This window comes from Saccoglossus kowalevskii, chromosome 2, assembly GCF_978046115.1.
Source record: "Saccoglossus kowalevskii chromosome 2, keSacKowa6.1, whole genome shotgun sequence".
In the NCBI taxonomy this organism is placed as follows: Eukaryota; Metazoa; Hemichordata; class Enteropneusta; family Harrimaniidae; genus Saccoglossus; species Saccoglossus kowalevskii.
In genome coordinates, this window is record NC_140642.1 from 21,559,030 (window position 1) to 21,578,862 (window position 19,833).

General features: G+C 35.6%; 1 protein-coding gene and 1 long non-coding RNA gene across 2 annotated transcripts; both read right to left on the reverse strand.

Annotated features, from left to right (window-relative positions):
- Window positions 1–991: 991 nt before the first annotated feature.
- On the reverse strand, window positions 992–2,605 carry LOC102808368 (beta-galactoside alpha-2,6-sialyltransferase 2-like). Its single transcript, XM_085505309.1, has 5 exons — window positions 2,596–2,605; window positions 2,372–2,521; window positions 2,064–2,260; window positions 1,679–1,850; window positions 992–1,517 (listed from the first exon to the last, which is right to left on the reverse strand). Exons 1-5 carry the CDS (start codon window positions 2,603–2,605, stop codon window positions 1,276–1,278), a joined length of 771 nt encoding a protein of 256 aa, XP_085361435.1. The 3' UTR covers window positions 992–1,275.
- Window positions 2,606–2,844: 239 nt separating this feature from the next.
- LOC146748269 (uncharacterized) lies at window positions 2,845–16,237 on the reverse strand. Its single transcript, XR_014931336.1, has 3 exons — window positions 16,148–16,237; window positions 8,695–8,823; window positions 2,845–2,991 (listed from the first exon to the last, which is right to left on the reverse strand). It is a non-coding gene; the product is annotated as an uncharacterized LOC146748269 (long non-coding RNA).
- Between the last annotated feature and the right edge of the window lie 3,596 nt (window positions 16,238–19,833).

Genomic DNA, 19,833 nt, shown 5'->3' on the forward strand with positions numbered 1-19,833 from the left:
TTGGCAAGCAATTATAGACACAAATATATACTGACGAGTTTTCGCTGTTTTGGCCATAAACATAATGTAGAATTAGGCAGACACACAAACATACAGTTGGGCTTACTTCGTCGCTACACAAACTGCCACACCATATATCAAATAGCTCTATATCTTTTAAAAGTTTTCAAGCGACGAGATGAATATGAATTCAGCTTAACTTAGTACCATATGTTTACATGAATGTTGTATTGTTTTTAAAACGTGCTATGCACTTTTCTACCAATTACATTTTGTACGATAGGCTGATGTCCTGTACAGAAATAAAATTACATAATACAAAATTGAATAATTGTAGACAGATTTCGACATGAAATCGTGTCACTTTTATGTGCGCTAACATCTGTGAAGAGCGAAAAAACTCGTAAGTAGCCTTCTACCTTAAAATACTTAGACAATAATGCTAAGATAAGTACAGTCTTGTCTTTTTTGTGTACAACATTTTGCCTTAGTGGATCAATGGTGTGGATGTGTTTGTCTGTAGGTGGGAAATGGCTCAGGACCCCTTCTCTGAAATGGTAAAATAGTTCAAAGATGTTATGTGAAATATCTTACCAACGTAACACAAAGTAAACCAATTGAATTTGAAACCGATAATATAAAAATGTATGTAACAGAGCTCAAAAACACTTTTTGAATATTATAAAATTCACACATTTCACATCAAATATATAATTGTTGTTTTCGAACCCCCTATTCAAAAGTGCTGGCTACGGGCCTGATAACAAATTCAGATCGCCGAGACTTCCAAAAGAGCAAGAATTGATACTTCCGGGTTATCTTAAATCCAACACGGCCGCTGAACCACGTGTCCAGCCAACATTTCAAAAGTAAAGCGCACCATTTGTCAATATTAAAAGTTTCAGATCATTCTGTCCAGCGGTTCTCTCAAACAAGGTCACGAAAAAAATGGCGGAATAAAAGAAGGAGACAGAAGTAGGTAAGACAGAAGGTAAACTAAAAGTTTCCATGTCTGTAGCTTTGTATTCCCAATAAAAAAATTAAAAAAAAAACAAATGAATAGACTGATTATGACAAATTATTCATATATTTTTTTTTAATTTTTATAATATTTAAGTTTTATAATTATACGCCATACTCGCAATATTGAGCAGTATTGGTTATGACAGTTTCGTTTTTTACTGAGAATCAAGATTTTGCATTGGAGGATTCTTCTTTCATTCATATATAAATATATATTTTGGCCTTTATTAAGAGCTAAAATTTTAGTATCTATTATGGACAATGAACAGTTGGAAATCCATTCAACGTAACACGTCCTTTATATTCGATGTCGTCCACATTCCCGATATTCATGCGTCTCACAATTTGTCTTTCTTCGTTAATTGGGTGGAATTTACCCGTGGTGCATCTCGTCTTTTTAGTAAGCACGTCGTAGTAGTGGCACACATAGGTTTGGTTGGTGACGTGTCCATATACGTCTAGGTAATTACAAAACTGCAGACCGATTGTTATTCCTGGAAATTTGTAAAATGTGAAATTGAAAATAAAATTAGATTAGAAGTGAATCTCGCTGCAAATGACAATTTAGTTTAATCAGACGATGTAACACTAAGTGGGAAAAGTTTAAATATCAGAATTCATTCAAAACTGCCAGTCAAATAATGAAGGTAATTACCGATGAAACCAGATGACGTAGTTGTTTTTTTCATAGAATTACTTGTCAAATCTTGCACAGTATCCCATTGTCGCCACAAAGAACCCGGATGTACAAGATAAGCGTTCAACTCCGGATATGCCATTAACCATTTAAAATATCTTATAAACATATCTTGTGAAGCTGTATAAAACTATGCAAGAAAGAAATCACTTTTATCGTATCAGTACTCGGGTATGATTCGGTTATCTGGCGCTATCGTGTGTGTTACGATTTTGATTGGGGAACCAATCATCTGTGATTACAAAAGATAAAATAATATCGAGGCGTACCTATAATGGAATGGCGAGTCATGCGCTATATAATAAACTATCCACTGGAATGTTATAACGAGCCGGGCATTTACCTCATAGATGTTCCCTCTATACAGATTATAGCCACCTTTCCAAATGAAATATGCACCATTTGTGATATGTTTGTCTGTTAATCCCTTCTTCATAAATGCTTGATGATTAAGTACCCGGATGGTGGTTTTACTCCCGACATCCTTTTCGTGATGTTCAGTCGGCGCGGTGTTGAATCGTATAACAGCGTCATGCATATCTTTCAATGAAAACAAATTTACAATTATAGAGGGCCATGCGCCATGTTTCCTGAGTCACGTGACGACAGATTTATCAGTAAATTAAAATCGATGTTCAACTTTGTATTTACCTATTTCTTTACCGAGGCCTGATCCGTTAAGGTAACTTGAACTTGAAACCAAGGCACAGTTATTGAATGATTGTGAGAACAATTCTTTAGGAGTATGTTTCGGGAAATATTTGTAAATCTCAAATTTCTTGAATAGCCTAGTATTACGTCCTAAATATGACAAAGGTGTTTTCTTGAATTTGCATGTGATATCGTTTACGTCAAGTTTTAAGTTCGATCTATACGTGATACCATGGTTCCGATGTCTGTGACGCTGTGGGCTGTTTTTGGATTCAGTTGATAAATGATATTCGTTCGTTATATTAGGAAGTACCACCTCACACTTTGCCAAGTGACCAATGCATCGAACAGCGCCCTCGGCGTCTGACGTGTTCAATAACGGTGCCGATGTTCCGTTTATTGCTGCTACGTGACGTCTTAATGCTGTTGAATTATGCGTGACATTACAACTTTGGAAAGTAGAGTTCCATGATTTAATAATTCTGATGACCGGGAATCGTGATATCCATTGATGAATATTCAATTCAGTTGTTAATACGTCATTGTACACCCATGCCATCATCCCGAAGCTGAGTAAACACAAACATGCAAAACAGTGTACGACACGACACTCCATTTATCTAGAAAATAACCAAATGTGAATCGTGTTTAGATTACTAGTATATACAGAATATCTCGATTGTTAGTTTACACATACAATCAAATTTCGATAACGTAAAACAGCAGAAGTATAAATCCAACCTATGCCAATTTAATTTTTCATTAGATTTGCTTTAATTTACATATTACCGTTATGTCGCGAGTCAGCTGAAACCAGCGTACTAGTAATTCATTTCTGAACTGGGCAGGTGATTTAAAAGCCACATGAGATTGCAATTTGCTTGTCTAATTGTCATGCACATTGTCACATACTAATGTAAATCTCTTCATCCTACTAGATTTACAGAGAAGATACCAGTTGTATTCTTTGCATTGCACTCCCGTTGGAACATGTAGTTGAACACGCCATTTACATGCTAGTACGATTATACATTTACGACTTATTAAAGAAATGTCTTAAGGTTTTACTACACACTATTTTTAATATTGAACTTTCTATTGGACGCGTGCTAAACGGAATGAAGAATGCAACAGTCAAACCAACTTTTAAGAAAACACAACTTAACCATGAAGATTGCAAAAACAATATAGACCCATTTATATGTTTGTTGCTTCACACTGTGTATTCAATGAACTGTGTATGTTTCTAACCATTTCCACCACTTACAGGTCACTTTTAGGCCCGAACTTACCGCCCGGGAGGAACCAACACTCGGTCCCGGGAGTTGCTCGTGTAGAACGAGGACCAAGACCAGCAAACCAGGTCTTTAAATAATGTTTGTTTCACGGCGTAGACTGCAGGCTGTCCTATTTGTATCAGTCCCACTTCACGTATTGGACAGAAATTATCTTGAAACATGGACGAGCTGTCACGTCGACACTTGCGCTCGATTGCTTTGGAGCTGAATTGCAGCGTGTCCTTGCCCAAGAGAATACGGTTCAAATTTTCCTCACTACATACAAGACACTTTACGGACATTCATACTGAAAATCATGCAAATGCTGTTCCAAGATTATAGAATAATCTACCTCCGGAATGTTACTCTGTAGCTGCTGTTATAGTGTCATAGTCTCATTTGTTATACAGTTACCCTGTCCATGGTGAAAGTATTTCCCATTTGACTGGTATTGAGAATATGTAATGTTAATAGGACAGCAAAAGAAGAAAAATGCCTTTTCATATAAATTATTAACCCATGTTGGGTGTAAGCCAATTCTAATTTATTATTGCTTATCCTGCATGCAATGTGTCCAGAATTTCCAATGCAGTCCAGTGGAGTTTTTGTTCGGGAATTCCCTGAATCCCTTTCTTTCCGATTTAGAAATATTATTAGCAGGTTTCTAATGCTGGGACCTCGCCTCCAAGGGTTAGATTAGTTCAACTGAGGCAGTCCACTCTGACTGGTTTGCCCAGTCAAGCACACAATTTCGTAAGTGCATACAGGACTGTGGGTGAGTTGCTTGTTAATTAGGGACTGCGACCAATCAAGTCCAAACGACTCATATGGTAATTCTATACCAAGTGTGGGACAGACCCCCCCCCGGGATGCAGTTGGTACATAGCTGGGTGGGGGAGGTACCCGAGTGCTAAAAAATGTGACCATTTTTATACCAGGATAATGGCAAAATCTATACCCATATTTATACCGAAATACCATTTCTGTCATCACTATTTGTTCCAAATAAAATAGTTACCGTATTTGCTCTATTAGAAGAGCATCTCCAATAGAAGCACTTTAAGCCAACAGTTGCATTGTATATTGATTTATTAAAATATGTATTTTTACCATAGAAACACCTCTTACATAAGAGCATATTATTAACACAATGTTCAGGTTATTTATACCAAATCGGAAAAATATTACCGATATTTATACCTATCTTGCCCAGAATTAAGACCGATACTTATACCTAAAATCCAAAAAACGATACTCATTTCAGGGGCATGTCCCCATTAGGCAAGTTCTATGTAAACCACTGCACATTCAGCAAGGATGAAATTCTGGATAACAACAACACTAAGGATTTACACTCCGGTAAAAGCCAATGACCCGCCTAGCTAATATTGCATACTAGTATATACGCTACATACAATATATAAATATATACCATATAAAGCTAAACATCTTCAAGCAAAAAAAAGTTTTCCAAAATCTTAACATCTGTTCTTTCTGCTATAAAAGATGCACTGCAATGTTTCTGCTAAACATTTAACATATCCATACTTCATGGTATCGGGGTTTTTCATTTTATGGTATCGGGGTAAAAAAAGTACTTACTGGGTTACTGATAAAATTAATGCAAAAACCTGTTATATAGAAGATAACGCCAGTCTGCTTGTTTTTTTCAACAAAACATTGGAACTAATTGTTCCCCTCTGTCGGGCAATTTATTTCTTCACTTCCAAGAACTTTTTTTGTAAAAAATGAAAAGACACAGTCAGGCGAAATCCATTTTACCTTCAGTTATATTTGTGATGTAATTTCAACAATCCTTCAAGAAATAATTATTATTCTTTTATCTAATTATCTTTCTATATGTCCACCTGAGCTTGAAATCTGTCTCATATCTTGATATCCTCCTTGAATTTGACACAAAGGGTAAAATTTATTTGACTTTACCATCGTCAATATTTACTACCCAAGGGGTAATATTTTTTTTCTGCATAAGGTGCATACATTTGCAAAACGTCATAGACCCCTGTCTTCCAAAATCCTAAGCCAAACCTTTCAAAGTAAACGCATTAACTTAATATTCATAAGGTGTGTACATTTGTGAAACATCATAGACCCATGTCTTCCAAACTCCTAAGCCAAACCTTTATATATTCAAGAGTTTATGGGAGATATCATGAACTTGTGACAATATATAACAAATCACAAAGTATACATCATTTGTTCTATGTAGAAAGTTCCTTCATGAATTGACTGCTTAGATTGATATATGGCGCTTTTTACATGTATATATACATATACATGTATATATATATATATTATATACTTTATTAACTTTTATACATCATTCTTTGGTACATTATTTTTTTGTGTGATGATCCGGGACTGATCAATGCATCTCGTGTAGCACACATGTTTTGTACCACTATACACATTGTCGTATGTATGAGTGTACTTTTTTGTTCTATGCATATTGTTATATGCCCATTGTATACATTGCTCAAATCTTTATGCATCTATTGAATTTAATGGATGGGTATATCGGTGAATCTTTTTGTATCAGTATTATTTTCCATGCGACCTATAGACTCAGCATATTATATGCCAGGTTACTTTACAAACTAAAATGGGCTACAGCAAGGATTGAATTTCATCGCAATAATATTCATAATATTATGTGTCATTTAGTGAGGGGAATATTTATTGCTACAGTATCTAGTCTTGTCCTACATCTCAAAATGTTATTAAACTCGTCTGCTCTATTGCTATCTGTTGTCAAAGCAATTTTACATTTATGATAATCTCGTATTGGATATTTTGACCTCAGAGTCATTAAACATAAATTTAATTAAAAATTGTTTGTATATGGTGTACTTTTTTATTCCATATATTTTATTTACCACAATTGATAAAAAATAATAAATTATAATGATTGGATATTGGATATATATTCCCATGTTTATGATAGGCGATACCAAATGATTAAATGACTAAAGCCCAATTAGGATCTTGTCATCAATATCTAATATTTTTAAAGACACGTCCATTCTATGTATAGCCAACTGACTTTATGTTTATATATTTTAAAGCGGCATTATCTGACAAAAAATCTGTTAGTCTTGGCCTTCCACGGGGTTTAATTTTAGGGCCACTTTTATTTTTATTCTTCATAAATTGATAATATTTGACAAAAATAATATGGCAATAATACTGAAAAAACTATGTTCAATTCAACTTCTTTAAAATTAAGGTTGCATACATTTCAATATTATGATACTTCGACTACACCTGTTTGGGGTTATTTCAGTTGATTGAGTGAACTTAGTACAAAAACAAAAGACAGCAGCACATGTATTTTGTGATGTAAGTAGTAGAAATAGTACACACATTACAGCCGTTCTGAGAATTATTTGGACAGTCAGTTAGCAAATTGACTTGCAACTTTGCAAAACACTTTGGTCTTTGCCAAATTTAAATTGAATAGGCCTAGTTAAATTACGAATTGCAATTTAATTAACAAATATTTAAACGAAAAAGCTTCTGCATATTTGAATGATATATTTGCATATGTAAAAAAGGTTTATAATATAAATACCAACTCAGCTAACAATATATATATTAGGGATGTCTCCAGAGCACACACAATTAATATTAAAAATAGTTTCCCAATTTATGGTTCCCAAATCTGCAGTCATTTGGGACAAAGTAGTAAAAAGTCAGACATAAACTCAATTTTCAAACCAAGCGTTATTGAAATATTTTTTGAAATATTTTATATGTGTGTTATATTTATACCAGTATATGTTTTACATTACATATATCTTTTGAATCAGAATGCATTTCACGATAATGTGAGTATGTAGCACGTGTAACACTGACTAAAATTGAATTGAATTTTCTAATTATTGAGAATGTATCGTGTTGAATGTTACCATATGCTGGTATATTAATAATGGTATTCTATCTTGCATTATTAACAATCAGGCAAGTGCAATTATACTGTGTGTGACTTCTTGGTAAACTTTGACAGATGTGTAGTCGATTTAAAACTGTTGAACCTGGCGATGCACCCATCCTTCACAGCCATCTAACACAGCCCGTATTTGTATTCATTCATAATTTGAAATAGCGCTGTATCAACAGCAACAACAATAGAACCTGATTTATTATAGTGAAATGGTTAAATTAATCTCCATTTTAATAATTTGCTAATAATTAATGATGTTTCCTAAACGACATCACATTTCAGGGAATAGACCCGAATTTTGGACTTTTGCAATCTTTTAGGATAACAAACTTCATATATCAATTTGATAAAAGGTTGTTTTGTGATCATTTGAAGGTGTGACGTCAGTCTGAGATCAATCGCAGAGGCTTATAACTAACCCTTAGGCTAAACGTACGAAATATCACTTATATGTGTGACCAAAGAGTCACATGGTGGACAAATGTACTTAAAATTTAAGGAGAAGTCATTATTTGTGTGAGGTCTAACCCATCGGTGTCAAGAACTTGATGCATACCAACGTGACATCGTGGACTTGTCCAAAAGAACTGGCCTTCTATAAGTACCACCGTGCTTTCTCGGCAAATGCAGCCGCTATTTCGCTAATCAACAAAGTAAGTATTGTTTTGTTCCAAACAGTACACGTTTACTAGTGTCTTTGTTCTCAAAATATTACAACATATTACCATCGCCACTCCAAATAATCAGTTTACACTTAAACCCCACTTCTCAGCTATGAAATGAATATTTTATTCTTGTCATAAGCTAAATTTAATACATTGTACACTTTACACTATAAATATGGTGTGACGAGGCTTACAGTAACATTCACTTTGACCCAACTACCATAAGTGATTATTTAGTCTACCATGCGGCCATGTAAAGAAAATGCGTATACGGCATAGCTGAATGACTAACCTATGCGTGGTACTACTGCGATGACAGACTGTTTTATTATTTGCTAAGAATATGTTAAATTTGTTGCGAAACTTACGAAACTTAAGACAATGCGTGACTGCATGGAATAAATAGAGACTACTTACGTGTTTATCAGCACTGTGTCTTCGAGTAGAATCTGTCACAGCTGGATGTGTAATACATATGCAGCAATCTAATATTATGTCGCCTTGGTAACCGATAATGATTAGGAACAATCAATAGCTAACTCGTATCTGTTGTTAAAGCATGCGAAATAATAACATAATTAGGGATGTATATGGAGCGTGTACAATCTTACTCAATAAACAAAATAAAAATACTGTGTAGATGGCAATAAAAGCTCCAAATATTAGTATTATTTTTCACGCCCACAGTTAGCCTGACATGTATGCGCGAGTGGCGCCCTCGCCGGCCGCACGTCATCAGATCCCACTTGTTGTTGTGTTGGGTTTAGAGCACCGCGGAGTGCGCAACTCACGCGATCTTGTCAGGCTAGCCTACAGTGCACCTACAAGTGTTAAGATTTGTCTATAGTTTATGTTAGTTTTGAGGTTGTTGAAGTATTATAATAGATTATTATGGAAAATCAAGATGCTTCGGTGTTAACAAATTTAATAGTGTCAAAAGGTTTTAAAATTCAAAGACGCCAAAATGTACTTTCATTCGTCTGCGTGGGTTATGGATACCGCATGACCAAGCACATAACAGAAATTCAATACAGTGAGGGGTGACTCACAATGTGTAAATCAGTGTTAGGCTACACCGACTTAATTTTATGGATGACATCCACGCGCGCATTAGTTTTCGCCTGTTCTCAAAAAAAAAAAAAAATCTCCGACGACGAGCCTTCACAGATCGGTTTTCTGTCCGGAACTTGCCGACTTATATTGTCGCAAAGCGCCGGCTTGTCGTAAAACTCTTTTTGGACTATCTTAAAACGTGCCAATTTTGTCGTAAATGATCTTCTGCACATGCGTATTGCGTTGCCGGGAATACGTGAGCATAAAAGTTCAGAGAAAAAACTGAGGGATTGTTGTAGACTGGTACACAATTGACGTCGGCCAGGGAGTTGTGACGTTTACACAGCTATACGAGAGATTGGTTAAAGCTAACCCCTACTGTGTAGAGAGGAGTAAGCAAGGACATTTCTGTATCATTGCAATGTTCTTTTAGTTATTGTCATAAAGTAGTGATATGTACATTCCGCCTTGACTTGTACTGAAAATGATGTTCATGTTGTACCTTGAATGCAGTGTTTTTGACTGAAGGTACTTCATCATGACTACATGTACTAGAGCTTGTCTGAAATGGTTATACCTGTGACAGTAATACAGTACGAGATGTGTATATCAACATGTGCCTCCTACAAATAAAGACTTCTTGTTGTTTTTTGATACATTGTGTTCTGTGGTTCAATTCGTAATACCAGCTTCGTAGTCCTGTGGTTTTAGCATCATTTTTTTTTGGCAGGTTTTTTTTTTTTTTTTTTCGCCCTCTCGCATTGGTTTTGGGGTCTCCAGAGGATGTCATCCATAAAATTAAATCAGTGTGGCCTTACGAGAGATTGTTATGTAAACCAGTTTATACATAGATACAAGGAAACGTTCAAGCAAATTATATAAACATTTTATTTATGCACTAATCCACCAAAGACAATCAACATATGATAAATATAGATCAAAATAATGGTAAGTTAAATAATACAAATTTTCTTAGAATATTACAAACCCTCGATCCAAATTGTGAATATCCAATGGTGTTTGTTTGTGTGTGTGGGGGTGAAATGTCATGTTACCGGGTGTTCTTCAGTTTGTTCAACGATTAATCAGGCCCGTAGCCAGCACTTTTGAATAGGGGGTTCGAAAACAACAATAAATGATATATTTGATGTGAAACGTGTGAATTTTATAATATTCAAAAAGTGTGTTTGAGCTCTGTTACATACATTTTTATATTCTCGATTTTAAATTCAATTGGTTTACTTTGTGTTACGTTGGTAAGTTGTTCCACATAACATTATTGAACTATTTTACCATTTTAGAGAAGAGGTCCTAGGCCATTCCCCACCCACAGACAAACACACCCACACCATTGATTCATTACGGCAAAATGTTGTACACAAAAAAGACAAGACTGTACGTATCTTAGCATTATTGCCCAAGCATTTTAAGGTAGAATGCTACTCACGAACTTTTTCGCTCTTCACAGATGTTAGCGCACATAAAAGTGACACAATTTCATGTCGAAATCTGTCTACAATTATTCATTTTAGTATTAGTCAATTATGTAATTTTATTTCTGTACAGGGCCTCACCACATCGTACAAGATGTAATGGGTAGAAAAGTGCATATCACGTTTTAAAAACAATACAACATTCATGTAAACATATGGTACTAAGTTAAGCTGGATTCATATTTATCTCGTCGCTTGAAAACTTTTATAAGATACAGAGCTAGTTGATATATGGTGTGGCAGTTTGTGTAGCGACGAAGTAAGCCCAGACTGTCAGTATTTGCATAATTACATAAAATTATTGACAAAAGATTAGCCCTTAGATCATTATAAAATGAACATATAAAAACAAAGTGAATTTCATTTTCTATCATGCTAAATTCAAACGTATCACTGCAAATACTAAAAATTTATTGATCTAACTGTATTTTTGTGTGCCTGTCTAATTCAACATTATGTTTATGGCCAAAACAGCGAAAACTCGTCGGTATAAATTTTAGTCTATAATTGCTTGCCAATAAATCTCCCAGGTTATAATACTACATCGATTTTTTCGAAAGTACACAGCCTGGATGATTGTGAAATTGAGGCATGCCATTCTTGCTGACAATAATTTTTTTTATTCTTTGAGTAAATATCTCTAAGAAATTTGCAGTATCTGCAACTTGTTTTCCAAACCAGGCAATGCCGAAACCATATTCGAACAGGAGATTTTTATGTGGGTATCCCAAGTAAGTCTGCCGGTCTTCTCTAATCGTTTAAGCATGATATAACATGTTTTGGGGTTCCAGCTATTTATTATTTAATTTTAACCAATTTAAGATACAACACTTGAAATAACCACAGCATAATGGCAGCCTTCTACATTCGTCCAACATCGCTACATTATTTGTACAACTATTAATGCTAAGTAGATAACTGCAAAATGTTGTCTGTACCCTCTCGATTTCCGAATTTTGGTACCCCCATATCGCTACCATAAGAAATAGCTGACACGGTGATTGCATCAAACAAATTAAATGCACTAACCAATGGCATACTACCAAGTTTCTTGCAGTACGTAAATTTGTTGATTTAATGTAAATCTGATTTTAGAGGGCGGTAAAATAATATGCATATAGTAGCAGTTTAGCAGCGGTCTCAATAAACTTCTCCTTTTTATGAACCCACTAAAAATATAGAAAATTTTCTAAGACATCAAAAAAACGTGTAAAAACATATGTTTGAAAAATATGATTTATCGCATAGTTTCAGTGCTGAAGCAACACTGTGGGATAAATTTTTGGCTGCAAGAAGCTCTTCAACCAACCTTCAACTCGTGATGAATAATCTTCGTCATTTTTTTAATGATGTTTTCAATTCTTAGCTGTACACTATGTCCAATAACACAGGCTACACATACTAATACAATAAGTTGACTACATTTGGCTGATACGCTTAGAACAAAACAGTATATATGCCATCATTAACTTGAAGAATACAAAACTAATGAACCACTATGAAAGTACAGTGTCGTGTTGTCGTCTCAATCCCGTTCGAACCCCACACTTTACCACAGGGGCTTGTCGACTGAGCGCGAAAGCCCCTTGGCGAGAACGAAGTTCGAGAAGGGAGGACACTCTACCACCAGAGTGACGTCATAGCTTTACAATTATTCGAATTTAAACAGTAACCAATCATTTACCTTAGAAAAAACAACACAAAAACTGAATACAGTTAAGTGCTAATCTATTCAAACCACCATCACGATCAAATTCGGCAAATTAGCGACAAAATACACGTTTTCCCGAGTCTGAATGACTACCGCTGTATGTCAATTGCCGGCCGCAGCCATCTCAAATGCATGCTTGGTCTTGATTGGCTAATAATGTGGGCGTGTCTAAGACCGCTTATTTCAAAATTCCGTGTACTATGGCTGCCAGCACTATGGAGTCGGTGAATTCTGGCAAGTTTCCATTGGTTTCTTGGTGAGCAAACGGTACATTTTTATGTAGAATTGACACCTTTATTCTTGTTATCAATTTAGTTTTGCCCGTGCCTGCTTGGCCTAAAATAAGAAGGTTGTGGCCCTCATTTACTGCGGTCACAATGTTTTCCTCTACAGTTGCCATGTTGTTTAAAATCAACAGTGAATTAAGGGGTCTTTCACACACCCACTTTATTAACCAATTAGAAACAACCCAACAATGACTGACGTACAGCGGTAGTCATTCAGACTCGGGAAAACGTGTATTTTGTCGCTAATTTGCCGAATTTGATCGTGATGGTGGTTTGAATAGATTAGCACTTAACTGTATTCAGTTTTTGTGTTGTTTTTTCTAAGGTAAATGATTGATTACTGTTTAAATTCGAATAATTGTAAAGCTATGACGTCACTCTGGTGGTAGAGTGTCCTCCCTTCTCGAACTTCGTTCTCGCCAAGGGGCTTTCGCGCTCAGTCGACAAGCCCCTGTGCACTTTACTAACTGGGCAAACACTAGCACAAGACAAACGAACCTATTCAGGACCACCACATCCTTTAGAGAGTGACTACCATTACATTATTGTTTCAATGTTGCTTTAATATTTAACATCAGCTGCTTGAACGCGATCTTCATTACACCATCGCGGAATCACCGAATAAAAGCTTGCCCATTTATAACAACCTGTTTTGATTGGCTGCTATTGAACTGAGACGGCGTAACTTCACGATTGATATTTAAAGATCGTTGTCACCTAAATGTTCATTACTATGCAATTTCGACCGAGTCTGATAGTTACCTCACTGAGTCAAGTTATTTAAACGATGATAATTATTTTTAATTAATACTGTTTATTTTATTATGTTCTAATCTACGATCATAAATCTATTCACTTCCAAAATTTAGGGGGTTCGACCGAACCCCCAGAACCCCCCGAAACTACGGGCCTGATTAACCATCGTGATTCACTGCCTCAGACGTAGACTAATCCGTGACAATTCGCAGCCATCGCAGAAGGGTCGGTAATAATTAAGGTCAACTGTCGCATGACGCAAGCTTTTCCTCTTTGAGCGTTTGGAACATCAGTTATACAGATGTCAATACGCGCCTATTTACTCCTTCTGTAAATGTCAATACGCGCCTGTTTACTCCTTCTGTAAATGTCAATACGCGCCTGTTTACTCCTTCTGTAAATGTCAATACGCGCCTGTTTACTCCTTCTGTAAATGTCAATACGCGCCTGTTTACTCCTTCTGTAAATGTCAATACGCGCCTATTTACTCCTTCTGTAAATGTCAATACGCGCCTGTTTACTCCTTCTGTAAATGTCAATACGCGCCTGTTTACTCCTTCTGTAAATGTCAATACGCGCCTGTTTACTCCTTCTGTAAATGTCAATACGCGCCTGTTTACTCCTTCTGTAAATGTCAATACGCGCCTGTTTACTCCTTCTGTAAATGTCAATACGCGCCTGTTTACTCCTTCTGTAAATGTCAATACGCGCCTGTTTACTCCTTCTGTAAATGTCAATACGCGCCTGTTTACTCCTTCTGTAAATGTCAATACGCGCCTGTTTACTCCTTCTGTAAATGTCAATACGCGCCTGTTTACTCCTTCTGTAAATGTCAATACGCGCCTATTTACTCCTTCTGTAAATGTCTTTTCCAATTAGGATATGGCAAACTATCTGCTGTCATCTGTTATCCGAATAAGGAGTTCATCGTCTATAAACGATGTGCACTAAGGTGTGACCAATCATGACCATGTTTTAGTTGAAAGGATAATCAATTACATACATCATACATTAGCATACACCCTTTACCCTTTTCAGTTTTTGGTTCTCTCCAACATGGTTTCTGCGCCCTCGGCGACGGACTCTGTCGCAACACCATATATTATAATTGCAAATACATTCGTTCTAAAGCATGGCATACTAGTAACTTATTTTTGCTAAGCCATGGCGTCTTTTTCGAACAAATGTATTTCCGCGACAGTGAACAGTTTCTCACTAAGGCCAGACTTTTATTATCCCTTGTTTCGCGAACCCGCCGAATGAACAGGAGCCGAAAATGAAATAAAAAAAGGAATTATATTTCAGTGTAATTTCTCGCGCCCGCCGACTTGTAAGTGCATAACAAACCCAAGTTGCATTTTCGTGGGAGTATCATGATCAAAGTACCGAAGTCTCGCGCAGATGAGAAACAAGGTTATACATGGAATAAAATTTTATTTCATTTCTTCTCTCCGATCAATGATCTCACTTACAATTCTTTGAGAATCACACAAATCTAATGGAAAAAAAGAATTAATTTTATTTTTTTCCGCCCTCCTCAAAAAATTGCCTTATAAGAACTCGAGAAACAAGGAATAAAAAAAGCCTGGCCTGACATTTTCACTTTTAAGTTTAAGACGAGGTGGTTGTTTATAGGATTAAAAACCGGAAATAGCATACAACCCTGTCTCACGACAATCAAACTAATTTGACGTTCTTATTGAGTGCAAAGTAAAGACAACCTCATAAGGATTAGCTTGTATATAAAAAAAATAGTGATATACTAAGTCATCAAAAAGACAATAAAACGTCTCTCTTCTCTACTTCTCTAGGTAAATGCATGTAGTTCAGTTTTGTGATTATTGGAGAACCCGCCTGACAATCAGATACCAAATTTAATTGAATTCCGCCCATTTTGTCAACCTTGCATTAAAGATAGTGGTGTAGATCTTTCCCTAAACGGGGTAATTACAACCTTTAGAATCTACCTGACTTATAAATATATGAAAGTGAATAAAGTTATGATAAAAGGCATAACGACTACCACAAAAAAAGTTTAGAAATTCACCAGGGATTCCAATTAAACTTGGTAAAAAATTCTTCTTCCATTATTGGTTACTTTATGCCCTCAATAAAAACGTTTGTATTATGAATACAATTTATAATCTGTGTTAATGATCAATTATGAAATGCATTGACCAAGCTGTCATCCCTTCTTGTAAAGGTACATTCACATCGTATAAGGGTACTATCACATCATATAATGACATATTCACATCACATACATATGTTCATATCGTATAAAGGTATGCTCACATCATATGAAGGTATAAACAACTATTATATGCACATCGTATGTAGATGTATGCACAGAATATAATAAATTAAGTGGTCCACACAATATCTTACATGATATACAAGACAGTCATGGCTTTCCATAGTCTCACATGCAACACAGATCTCATCCTCATGCCCAAGGCCTCCATGACAAACTCATTCCGCTAGGGATGTCATCCTCATTGCACCTTCTCAGTCATCGGTCTGCACCGTGCATGCATAAAGGGCACTGCATAACTCCACCACTCACTTACCTGCATTCCAGTTCGCCAACAGTACATTTATCACACGGCAGTTAGCAACCACATATGTGACCTTCTTACGCACATATCAGTACGAGACTTTGACCTTTACACTACTACGCATGCTCAGTTGCCAAACTGCTGAACTCTCTGCATGATCTTTTGGTGAATGAACTTGTATGCCCATTGCTTCCTCAAAACCAAAAATATGCTGCGGTTTTCGTTTGTTTTGTTGTTCAAAATGACATGAGTTTTTCTCCAATTCGTTTCATATTTCAAAATACACTAAGTCTTGTGATACTGAATAAGTTAACATGTGGTTATATGTGAGGAACATGATAATAACATGCAGATAGCTGGGATATGTTGTTTGCATAATGTTTCTAACATAGTTCTGATAGTTAACCAAACGTTTTTTTTTTCATTTTCATCTAACTCCTTAACACGTGTCAACTTCAAATCTTTTAAATGGACAGTGTGCATGACATAATGATACGAGTCTTAAACATAAAAACTATCAAGTATCGACATATGTGTGACGAGCTGGCAATATATAAAGTACATTCTACCAACAAGTCGGGGTTTACTGAGAAGGTATGTCAATTTAACACAGAAGTATTGCGACTACGAGCATGGTACACTAATTAAACATTAACAAATAACAAACAAACAAACACACGTATTATACACGTGTTGTATATGTGTTGTGTGATATTGAACTCAATGTGATGTGCCGATAATCGAGTGGAATGACATATACCGATGAGCATTGAATCTACAACGTTGTCACAGCGAGTAACACTACGATAAAGTATTTCCGTTTTCGACTATGTAATGTTGAGTCGTTTTTATGCAGAAAATACAGTAAAATTTATTTTTATTGGGGTTATTTTATATACATGATCGCTTGAACACTAACATAGTTTGTAATTTCATTCAGCTTTCCTCAGTAATAATTCAAGACAAATAAAATGTAAAAATATAGAGAATTATTTGTTAATATAATAGTATTGTGCACATTATTCTTAATATATATCTAAATTTGTTTTTCAAAATGATCGGTTGTTTTTGGGTTTCCCCTTCCAAAAAATGAAGGAATTTCACATTGTCGTAAACGAAAATGTGTTTATCGTAGTGTTGATTGATACTGTGGGTGTGGTTCTATGGCCCTTCAAACTAGTAATACTGTAAAATTAGAAAAATGCAACATACAATTCATACATGCTCAAATTTTAATTCTGAAATCCCCAAAGAAGATATGGGTTCAATAAACGAGTTACATTACATTATCAATATGCTGCGTGGTTGATTTTCACAATTTACACCCTTTCGCTGTCAGTCAAATGTTATGTATGAATAATCAGTCTATTTGTTTCATGTCAGTATTGGTTTTCACTGGATTAATACATTGATAGAACAATATGCTTTTAATCCGTCATTCAATATGTATCTCAAATGATATACAGATGTTGATTCACACATCTGTTTTGTGTGTCTTCTACTAGAGTTTATGTAGTCACTGTTATAAATCTCGAATTGGCAGTTAGATTTACGAAAATCATAACATGCGAATATTAATTTCATTTGTTTATGAAATAATTTCACTCAGTTGCAATATTTCGATAGAGGAGCATACAATGCTGGAAGGAACAATGACGAAATAATTCTTTATCGAAGCGTGGCTGAAACTATTCCGTAAGGGCAGATGCGAAAGACACTGATTCAAGTTACCCTCCAGACGTGCTTGCAGTCTGTTGCGATTCCGATGAAAAATTTTTGAAAAAATAAAATTAATATAAATTGCGTAAACGAGAGGTGAACGCGAAAGTCGTGTGACCGCGAAATCCCAACATGTCGTTTACGCAATTTATATTTATATTTCAAGACTTTTTCATCGGAATCGCAACAGACTTCAAGCAAGTCTAGTTACCCTCTTGTAGGTATAAGCATTCTTCAACGTCATGGCGATCAAATATATATAAATGAATGAAAAATGTAAAATGGTTTGAAAGCAAAGTACTGCCATCGCAAAACTTAAGTGTAATTCGATAATGCTGTAATAGGTGTAATGTCGAACTAATACTGATAGGATATTAAAAATAGTCTGTAGTATTTATTTACCTGTCGGAGAGGGAAAACAATCATTGAAGACTTAATATTAAAATTCGTTGAATGCAATTACGCGACAGCATACAATCAGTTGGCCTAGGTATTATGGATTCAACGTGTAAAGCAATGCTAAATTTCAAAATTTTCTGTACAATCTCAGACTAGTAATACATGTATTACTAGTCTGAGGTACAATTTATGAACGATCCAAAACGCCATATTGGATGGAGGTCGATTTTATAACGGGTATGGCATTGTGGGTAGTCCATTATTGGTATTATGTTATTGCATCAATATATGTTTTTATCATAAAACCAATATTGACATAGAGTTTAATTTGGGCTTTCAGAAAGAATACAATTATATCAGTCGACCCTTTTCCGTGCACCAAATGTGTCATTGCTTGGTTATTGTATGAAATAAAACGTTGTGTTAAATATTGGTTGGAATAAATTCCAGATGTCACAGAAAAATGATATAAAGTATTTGAAGACAGGTCGTGTTTTAGAAAATATGTTAATAGTATGTAATTTACAAGAAGTGTGAAAAAAACAAACAGCGACTGATGTTTTGTTCTTAATTTCACGAAATTTTGTATTTAAATGTGAAGTTTGTCCGATGGATAACATAGATTCGTATTTGCATAATATCTTTGTTCTGCACACTATTTACCCATTGAATGTGACAGAAAATATGCAGTAGACACAAACAATCTTTTCGTAGATTTTAACATTATGAACATTTTCACTTGATTCAGAATTCAGCCAATCATCTATTTATTACATGGAACTATTTTTGGCGAAAGCATCGTCTGTTTGGTTTTGCACTGGAAATATGCCACTACGTGAATGTGCCTTATTTTGCTTTTATGTCCTCTCCAACATATCACGTGGTAGCATAAGCAGCATCCAGTGGGGGTGATAATGATCTACTCAAACACGTATATTTTCAATATCTCTGTGATAATCGCTATGATATGATAATTGTGGCGCCTCTTAGTCTGGGAATATTGATGGATAGTTGCAATGTTTTGATTTAGCTTGATTAGCAATACTGTTTCTGTATAACAATGTTGTTGACAAAGCCATGTACAACGCAACATTGCCTAGCATTGTCTTGTTGACAGTATTGGCGAACTAGGGAGTGGCGTGTGTTCTAAATTGTGGTAATATATCAACTACTGCAACATACCGGAGACCAGACCCGGGGAGGGGTACATAGAACTTGCCTAATGGAGACGTGCCCCTGAAATGGGTCTCGTTTTTTTTTTTAGGTATAAGTATCGGTCTTATTTCTGGTCAAAATAGATATATCAGTAATGTTTTTCCGATTTGGTATACTTATGGGTCCGGATATGAGCGAATATTTCCACCTCAGATCCATAGGTAACTGTTTTATTTGGAATAAACAGTGATGAATGAAGTGTTACTTTGGTATAAATATGGGTATAGATTTTGCCATTATCCAGGTATAAAAATGGTCGCACTTTTGAGCACTCAGGAGCACCACCCTACCTAGCTATGTATCAATCCGGGGGGCATCGTATGTGTGTGTTTCTATGCTCCGGGAGAGACTATTAAAGTAAGCAT